The sequence below is a fragment of the Megalops cyprinoides genome, chromosome 9 (genome assembly GCF_013368585.1).
Source record: "Megalops cyprinoides isolate fMegCyp1 chromosome 9, fMegCyp1.pri, whole genome shotgun sequence".
Taxonomy (NCBI): domain Eukaryota; kingdom Metazoa; phylum Chordata; class Actinopteri; order Elopiformes; family Megalopidae; genus Megalops; species Megalops cyprinoides.
In genome coordinates, this window is record NC_050591.1 from 14,305,343 (window position 1) to 14,315,234 (window position 9,892).

Here is a 9,892-nt window from a genome sequence, read left to right on the forward strand (position 1 = left end):
AACAATAAATTTCCTCCGGGTAGGAAACTAAGAAGCAAAGCATGCTGAAATGCAACAAAAGCAGTGCACCCAAGACTTTTAAACAGCTTAACTTGAACAATACGATCTATTTATTCTGGAGTTATACAATAACTTAACCTCCCCAAAAACTGTGCACATTTGCATAAACAAGAGGCATGTTATCATTCAATAAGTCTTATTTCATATAATTTTTTATATAAGTGAGGGTTATTTTAGTGATCTGTGTTAGCAGTTTAAGTATCAATTTTAATTTCCATTTCAAATTCAATTCACATTTTTGTTTTTCTTTAGCATTCAGACTCGTGAGTATGGAGATGGGAGTATATTTTATAGTATAGTATAGGAGTATATATCTGCAGGCATGCCAGTAGAACTTGCTGTCCTATGGGTTTGAAGATGTAAAGTTTGAGTTACCTTACCTGTCTGTCCAGACCATTCTCTTTATTTCATTCCGTATCCCTTTCCGTTTCCCCCGAGAAGTTGTTTTTGGCACCATTGGGATGTACCAAACCTTTCAGTCTCACTCTCACTCAAAGGATTATGGGGTTTACGTTAGTCTGTTAATAAGATTTGACACCTGTTTCAAAATCCAATCCACACATTCACCTCTCCATGTTTCTCTGGTCTCTTACATCAACCCCAGTTTTTGATATGAACAATGCCAGACACATTTAGGGAACAATGCAATTCTTTCATTACAGTTTTTACATTACATATCTGTGTTATAATACATACAGCTGTTTATGTCAACTTCCCTCAAAAATGCATTTTATGAGGAAAACTTTTGAATTTAAAGTTTAAAGATAAATAACCTGCCAATAGTAGTGTAGTAGGGAGTGAGGGACAACATCTTCCACTGGGACACCATGTCATCTCACTCCCTTCTAGTCTGATCCATCATCTAACATTCAGGGTGAGGATTTCAACGGGAATCCCACAGAGCCCCAAACTGTGGGAGATGGTGTCACCTAAGTCTTTTTAAAGTTAATGCACAGCGTCATTGTACCTCAGAACACCTGTGTGATGCATATCTTCAATGTGACTGTGGTAACTCCTGCCGTCTGGAGTGGTGTGCTGCCCGCAGCACGTTTAGTGGTAGGAGCCCCTCCTAAGAGATAATGGCCAGCAAATGGAGTGGCTCCAGCAGGCACCTCTTAGCTTTCATACAAAAAATCCCGAATTTTGGTAAACAAAATTAAAAATATCTCCCTGAATATGTATTGCATCTACGGTCATTCTTGTGAAAATACACTATACTCTACCAAAGCCCTCAGGGTTGATTAAGGTTAAGAATTGGGATTGGCTGTTACAGCATGTATTAGTCCGTAAGATTGGTCTTTACTCCAGTGTAACAGAGTGGGCATGGCCAATGCTCTCAGACCAGTAGGTGACATACATTAAACCAGTCCTAAAAGTTCCACCCATACTTGCTAAATGGGAAGGAGACATATATATCACATGACACATCACACCATTTATCCAATCAACATGGCCTGTGGTAATTTATAACACTAAAAATCACATATTGATTTTTTTCAGTATACATACTTCAGAATTCAAAAGTCTTATTATAAAGCATAAAACAAAAATCGATACATCATTATTTGTAAATACAGAATTTATTTATTGCCATTTTGCACAGTCTCAAGGCAACAAACTATAGCTCAAATACACATATTTACATACAGTATTTTGAATTTAATGACAGCCATGACTTTTCTTTTAGTCAGAAACTTAAAATAATAAATAGGTTTAAATGAATCGCAGTATTGATTGATTATCATCCAAACTACTAGCATTTTTGGCATAAATTCACAACTGGTTACACACGGCCTTGTAAGGAACCAATAGCCCATGCTGAACCCCTTTATAAAGGCTCATGATTCATTCCACACACAGTGTGTAAGCACAAACCGGCTTCTTGGTGGATACCGGAGGGTTAGCTTCATTGAACACAGCGTGTGTTATGCTTTACAGAAAATGCCAATGTTGTGAGTCTTCATGTCTTATTATATACATTATTAACAGAAGCCCTCATCCAGTATACATTTCACATTCTTGTGTAAAGCAAGATATTTACTGCAACAATGTGGGTTTAGTACCTTGCTCGAGGGCAGAACAGTGGCCCACCTGGAATTTAAATGAGGTTCTTTTTACAAGCACCCAAACCACTATATTATAATGCCATCTCATTGCTGTGTCTGTCTTTCCCCTGCATTTATGTTTGTGTTCACCTTAACTGTGACAATGCGTATCTGTGAGAACTGCCTTCTTGTTCGTTTGGAGGTGTGTGTGCTGGATAAGTCACTATATCATTGTCTCTGTGAAAATCTTGTGTGTGTGTTGGATCAGTACTGTGTCAGTGTCTGCCTGTGATCAAAAGCACACTTGTGCTTGTACATATGTATGTATGCATGATCACTGTGGGCTCTTGTGTGTGGGTGTCAGTACCAGTGCCTCTGTGACCCTGAGCGTGCGTGAGTGTGAGTGTGTGTGTGTGTCAGTGTGCCAGTGTCTCCCTGTGTGCCTGCACCCGTGCGGTCTCCTCGGTGACAGGGTCCATCTTGTGCTCGGGCTGCAGGCCCTGGCTGTACTCCACCCCGGTGATGTGGCAGTGCGGCAGCACCTCCTCCAGCAGGATGCGCACCAACCCCGGGTTCTGCACCCGCGGGAGGAAGGACAAGTCCAGCCTCCGCAGCCTCCTAATTCACAGAGAGAGGGAGGAGTCAGAGGAGGGCAGGAAGAGACAGAGGATCGCGCATGGTAAAACACAGAGCATTACCAACACTGTCATTCAAATGGGGTGCTAGAACCAGCGTATCTGCCACTGTGCAGACATGTTTTGGAGACTGCTATAGAATAAGCAGGGATGAGTTACTTCAGCACGGTAGACTGGTGTCACATTATACAAGCGCACAGCAGTACACTAGTAAATATAAGTATTTTAACAACGCAGCCATTGATTTGTTGTAATTCACACCACTCTCTAAAGGGGACAGGGATTAGTGTTTAGTCCCAGTAATAATTTATGTAGCGCAAACCACTTTTCCTTCATTCACTTATACCGTATGACCACTCATAAGAGGGAAGACACAGTAATGACATTTTGTCTGAGGGCTGAGCAATATGAGAGTCAAGGCCTTCAGTTAGTTCAGGTAAAGCAAATATAAAGAATTACTGAATATGCTTAAAGTTAGTTTTCATTTTTATGAAACTATCCTATCTAATATGGTGTGGCGAGTAGAAAGACACACAGGGCATGCCTGTCTCACATACAACACGCATAGCATTTCCTAGCATAAATGAAGAATCATTTCAGTACCATCACCTAACATTTGCATACATCCAGATATTGCTTCTAATGGGTAGAATTATTCTCCAAATTTTATTTCTATGGTCCTAACAAAGGTCCAGACCAGCACAATAGAGAGGGAGTAGAATGGTGAGGTACCTCAGGTGATGGAGGGCTGCCAGACCCCCCACAGTGATGCGGGGACAGTGGGATAAGTTCAACTCCTCCAGGCTGTCCTTGAACACGTGGAGGCGGGACAGGAAGCAGTCGTCCACCTCCGGACAGCCCTGCAGTGAGAGAGTGCGCAGCCCCCTCTGACACACTGGGGGGGTGGGGTAAGAAGGGAGAGAGGGAAAAAAAGGAAGAGAGAGTAGGTGAGACAGAGAGGTGAGTGTTTCAGTGCAAAAATATTTTTTTCCAGCATGTGACCATTAAATATGAGAGAATGTGTGTGTGTCTGCAAGATAAAAAAACCAAAGACACCAACCACCAAGCTGAGAGCTGGCCCAGACTGTCATTTATCAGTCTTCCTCCTTACTCACTTCCAAAACTGTGGGCAAACTTTAAGGTAAAATGATGTTCAGTAGTGGGTCACTATGTTCAGATCTGGTTCTGGTGTTGCTGCTTTAGAACCCCCTTACTGATGATCAGTGTCTAGGACTGACGCCTGCGCTGCCACGTATCCCTGCTGCTGATCTGTCTTTATTGAACCATGTAACCAAGTGTACGAAGTAGAGCTACCAGTAGAAGTGTGTGTGTGTGTGTGAGTGTGTGTGTGTGTGTGTGTGTGTGTGTGTGTGTGTGTATGTGTTTAACAATCACAGACTTGGGGCTCCTGGGTATTTCAGTCAGCAGAGGTGCTCTCTCCAGATGCAGGCTCCACCCTAGAACCCTGGCAGCTCACTAGTTTTGGGGGAAATCATTAGATGACTGTGACTGGGGGCCCGCTGTGGCAGGGTTCCTCGGTTTTCTGCAGTAGCAGTGGCTCCTAGAATCCTAACAAGCACCTACAAGTTCCAAGGGTGTTGTCAGTGAGAGATGCTCTACCCTTCCAATCAGTGGTAACTGTCCTGTAGTTACACCACTGGCATTGTGGGTGAGTATATCAGGGGAGTGCATGCACTCTGCTGCTTGTGCTTCCTGCATGGGTGCAGCAGGCAGAGCGCTGAGTCAGCAAGTGACTCCAAATTCAAGCTGAAAAGGGGGGGGAATTTAATAAGCACACTTTTACAAACCGGTACAATACGTGCAAATGGTGTAGTGAGTGAGAGAATATGAATGGCAAACACATGCAGAGACCAAGCAGTGCTCCTGGGTCAGTATCAGCTTTGTTTCACTTTATGGCTGGAATAAAGGCTGGAGCTGATCAAGCTTATCCTGGATCGATGACTTGCGGAAGAGAGCACCACAAGACATGGCAGTACCTAGGTTGTCCAGTCCTGCGTAGTTTATGAGCGTCCTGCTCAAGTCCGCCTCTTCGAGCGGGACGTCACGGAAATTGACAAAGTCCCAGCTGAACTTTCCTCTGGAGTCGGGCCGGAACCATTCTGACTGCCCTGCAAACCTGGGGGTCCAGTAAAAGGAGGAGACAGTATTGTGAGTCATGGACAGACACACAGACCCCCCCCCCCCCCCCCCCCCCATGACAGACAGACAGACAGACAGACAGACAGACAGACACACTCGCAGATGCTACATGTGATGCGACTGACTGACCTGAATGCTCCCCTCATGCTCAGGATGTAGAAGGCCGTGGCTACGTTTTCACCATACTGCCGCTGTGTGTAGCCATAGTACCTGCAGGGTTAAGAAGAGGAGGAACGTATTCAGACACAGTAATTGAAAACGCAAGCAGGCTGTGCAGCATTCAGACTGAACCCTCTATATGACATATGCGCCAAGGACATGCAGGTAAGTGAGTTATACGATAAACCTATAGGCTGGTCAACAGAGACACAGCACTGGTTTTCATTACAGTCCAGGGATGAATTAATTTCATATATTATGACATCATAATGCAAAAGGCTCATCTGTTCCAGCCTTAAAAGCATCAGCAGATTAATTATACCAATAACCCCCAACAGTTGAGAAGAGCCACCACTGCTGAAGCTGCTTATGTTTTTTTGTGTCATAAAGTGAGCTTCACTCACCGTATGTTGAAAATACAGGGAGTGCGTTTGGGGGCTGTGACCATACCTGTTCTTTCGCTGCACCACCCAGCCCTTTAGCCTGGAGCTCCATGCGACGAGCTGCTCCACATCATGGAACCGTTGACACAGGTAGAGGAGGAAGTTAGACTGCAGTTTGGAAAGGCCGGCCGGTGCAGGGCCAGAGCTGAAGAGGCGCCTGGCAACAGACAGACATGTCCACCCGCTGCCTCTCGACCTCATCTGAATCCCAAAAAGGCAGAACACATTGGGAAAGAAAGAATATCGCTTTAGAGGAATGTCTGTTCATGGGTTCACAATATATAGTCTCTCAGACCAAACTCTCTTCTGCTTACGCCATTTTTGGTTCAGCTTCACTGTCTGGCCCATTTCTTTCCCCTCCTATGACAGAAATCTCAAAGCCCTTCTTAAAAGTCCATGCGGTTTATCAAGTTATTTTATATTGCCATTATCAACCCTTTATCGTGATTATCACAATTACTGGTTATGGTAACTAAGAATTATGATGACATTGATTTTGGTGACCTGGGGGTTTGTTACGTATGACAGCATCTAAGTCAAAATCGCTTCAGTCACACAGACAAGTCTGCATGTGCCTACCTGGTTTTATAAGTTTTTGTAACATCAAAGTGAAGTTGTGCTAAGCTTTTTCCAATACTGATATCATGCAGCTTTTTAATTTTTATCTAGTTAGTCACATTTAGCATGTAAATATAATATAATATTCTCCAATGACTGCTCCACTGCTGTTAGCAGATTAATTTCATTTCTGAGTTATTTCTAATGGCAGAAGTTTTGTTTCAGCTCTATTCGGATAACGAAGCGGCATCTTGCTGTGGGGTTGATGTGTGGGTTGACAGCAAGCCAACGCTGTCCAGTTAATTCTTGAGAGCTGGCGCAATTATCTTTTATAAACACCTTGTAACTGTGTACTACCATGCAAAACAGCATTAAAATCATTCACGATTCGTGTAGACAACCTAGATAACTAGTTACATTGTAATTTACCCATTACAAATGTGAAATATTCTTACCGGCTCACTAAAACTGAGATTACCACCTGACGTACTCTTTACTCCAGCAGGTTTGCAACTCGTTTCTGATCAGTAATGGCGTCAAAACTTAAAATACAAAATACCACTTTATAAAATCTGTATCGGATAAAAAAAAATCGAATCGACACAATGTCTTCAGACAGCTGTAGATAAGACAGCCGTATCAATAATACCATGTTCTGAAACATTCATAAAGCGAATCACACATGAAGTACTTAGCTAAATTACTACGAATCTGCTTAGACTAAAGGCATAACGCCAACGTTTATTTGCTTCTACGTATAATACATTCAGTAGATAACGTGGTCGGTGCTGAAGGATAAACTTACCAGCATGGAGGCAGCCATGTTGGGTGTAATCATGTGACCTACGCGCGACAGTAGATTGTAGTCACATCTAACGAGCCATTTCTTTATTTAATTGACGTGTAGCACCACCTGTGGGTCACGATTGTGAGCGCACACAAATGGACACCTGGAGGAGCACGAACATTACAATTCAATGTCGCCGCGCTATAATTGGTTAGTACACTGTGGTTTAACAGCAATGATTTAGCCAGATGTACCAATGCATTCCAAGTTTAATTTGACATAGTTGAGTCTAGGTTGTCGATGCATTCTAAACCAACAAAGAACGATAGCTCTGTTTGAACAATTCATTTACTGCTGTATCTTATAAAAATGACACATGAATACATAATGCATGTGCTCTCAGGTGTTGCGCCATTGGTATTGGAGAGCAGGAAAGCACCGCGTGCTCACCTCTAGAGGGCAGTAAATGACCGTCAGTCGGACTCCATTGTCTCTAAAATTATTGAGTGATTTGGTCAGCGTTTCTCACCCTGGGGACGCAGAGTGGATGCCGGATTATTTTTTTTTCCATCTGAATTCTTAATGAGTTAGGTCTGACTGAGCTATTAATGCGGAGCTAGACTGGATATGCACTGTTAGTCCTATATGGAAGAAAGTGTTTTATGAACAATAAAAACAGGCAACTCAGTTATGGTTATGGTGATTTTACCCCTGTCAGCTAACTATAACTATCAGGTGACATGAACACAGAAAAACAGTTAAACACAGAAAACTAGTGGGTTCCCAAGATCAGGGCTTGGAAAGAGTAGAGTAGGTCTTTAGCAGACCTTAAGTCTGCTAACACGGAGCCACAGTCAGTACTGATAGTTAACCTTATACAGTACTCAACTCCAGAGTTTTTAGAGTGTGAGTAAAGCTCTGATTGTGACTGTTGAAAATCAGGCTTCTGTCAGACTGTTGCCGCTGACACAGGCTTCATGATTGTGTTCTGATATTATTATGCTGATGATGATTATGATTATTCCCACCATTTTACTCTAGTTTACGTAGATTGCATGTGAATGCTGGGCCATTTTGTACTGGTCCTGCACTAACTGAAACGAGGGCAACTGCTTGAAAGAGATGGAGTCTTAGAAGGGTTATATTTCAGGATGCAGGTGGATATTTTGAGTATAAATTAAAATGTTTCCCATAGAGAAAATACTGGACACCCAAAAGGACTAAACTGCAAGCTTTGGGACTGTTACAGACAAAAACTACAACACTAGCCTAGCTGATTGCTTTCATATATTCATTGTGTGTTTGTGCGTTTGTGTTATGACCCATAATTAGAATTAAACCGACATAACATAAATCCACTCGGATAGTTTTCATCAGAAATTGTGCAGTTTTTCTTTTCCAGCATTTAACTAATGTTTTGGCCCGTCTGGTATATTTCTTGGCTTCATTTAAATCACACACTAAAACAATGCTGTAAGGACGCGGAAGAGCTCAGATGAGGTCAAGTCTGTCCAGTTGGCCTTGTCAATTGGACTCGGTGAAGAATAGCCGTTGCCCCCTGTAGTGTTACCTGTGACCGGGATGTGTATCAGTGGTGTATGGTGAGCTACAAACGGGGCAGCTGAAAAACTTCCTTTTATTTAATGGCTGTTTGGATCATTGTTTTGCAATGTACAAGTCAGCCAGATTAAATAAGGATCACCCCATTGGCATCTTTTTTCTTCCTTTTACTTAATTTCATTTGTGATAGCATTCCCTTTGTGTTATTTACTTGCAATAATTAATCATGACAGAAATGACCATAAGAGAAATTTTAGGTTAAAAACTAATCACTTCTGATTTCTTTGCTGTGCTCAGAAATATTTTGTGTAACTCAATCATTTCTCACAATTAAAACTAGTTAATAAAAAGTGCACAAAGGCACTGCAGCATTATACACAATTAAGCCAAAAGGAATTGGCTGCGCATTGGCAATCCTTACTTAAATCAACAAGTTCGTTAATTATGAAAAATATCAAAAATAAGGCTTAACAATAAACAATAATCAGTTTAAGGTAGTTGTATAATTTCATAAATGAAATATGGCTAGGTTCTCTGTTCCCCCTCTGTGTAACTTTCCAGGTTCATGTGGTCGATGGTTATGTGTCAGGTGTATCAGGCCTCAGAATGCCCAGACCTAGATGGAGTGGCCTTTATGCACAAACAGTGATGCTTTGTGAAGTGAAACAAACTTAAACACAGAACACAGAGATTTTTATTGTGTTGTCTGAGATTGTAACATTCATGTTTCTCCTCTCAGCCAGTGGTGTTTTGTTTTCAGCCTAAAATCCATTTTCAGCCTTTCCTCAGACATCATGGTCCCCAGACTTCATGTCGGTGAGGGACTCTGAAAGCTCTGTGAGTTAGTCCAGGGTTGCTGTGTGTGCGTGTGTGTGTCTGTGTGTGTCTGTGGATGTGAGCAGGTTGTTTTTGAGGATGGGAGTATGTAAGTACACATGGAGTGTGTGTAAACAGGGGTGGACGGATGTACTGTACGTGCATACGCGAGGCTGGAGGTGTGTGAGTGCCCAGTTCAGAGAGTCTGCACAGGAAGAACAGACAGTGGCTATTCCAACTCGTCCGTATTTTTACCTGCTCAAGAATAGCTTGTGCTTCCCTCCCAATTTCCACCTACACTGACCTTCTAATCTCTGGACTGGATGAGTGTCCACTTCAATTACCACACCATTGTTGCCTCATCTGACTCCGCCCCCACATACACACACATACCCCCAGATACTCACGTACATACATGCATACACACACACACACACACACACACACACACACACACACAAGCAAACACCTACACATACTCACACACAAACACATACTCATCCATATAGTACTGCATGTATTACCATCATTACATCAACGCTGGTGACAGAAGACAAAAGCATGTCCCCACACAAAGATTTGACATATTAGTTTCTTATTTGCTTAAACACATTCGTCCACTCTGACGTCACATTTTCAAAACAATTAACACACAGGCTGAAACAGAAG

The 9,892-nt window shown here is 42.5% G+C and overlaps 1 protein-coding gene across 1 annotated transcript; it reads right to left on the minus strand.

Annotated features, from left to right (window-relative positions):
• Nucleotides 1-1,794: 1,794 nt before the first annotated feature.
• On the minus strand, nucleotides 1,795-6,893 carry si:ch1073-228b5.2 (uncharacterized protein LOC100331141 homolog). Its single transcript, XM_036537153.1, has 6 exons — nucleotides 6,866-6,893; nucleotides 5,510-5,703; nucleotides 5,030-5,110; nucleotides 4,738-4,877; nucleotides 3,473-3,635; nucleotides 1,795-2,723 (listed from the first exon to the last, which is right to left on the minus strand). The coding sequence occupies exons 1-6, from the start codon at nucleotides 6,881-6,883 to the stop codon at nucleotides 2,522-2,524; spliced, it is 798 nt and encodes a 265-aa protein (XP_036393046.1). The 5' UTR covers nucleotides 6,884-6,893; the 3' UTR covers nucleotides 1,795-2,521.
• Nucleotides 6,894-9,892: the final 2,999 nt, after the last annotated feature.

Bases quoted from the DNA above. Each gene is read 5' to 3' on its own strand.
- si:ch1073-228b5.2 (XM_036537153.1), bottom strand. The intron at 4,878-5,029 runs GTCAGTCAGTCG...CTGGACCCCCAG, and splicing joins AGCATGAGGGGAGCATTCAG to GTTTGCAGGGCAGTCAGAAT. The intron at 2,724-3,472 runs GTACCTCACCAT...TCTGTGAATTAG, and splicing joins GCAGCCCTCCATCACCTGAG to GAGGCTGCGGAGGCTGGACT.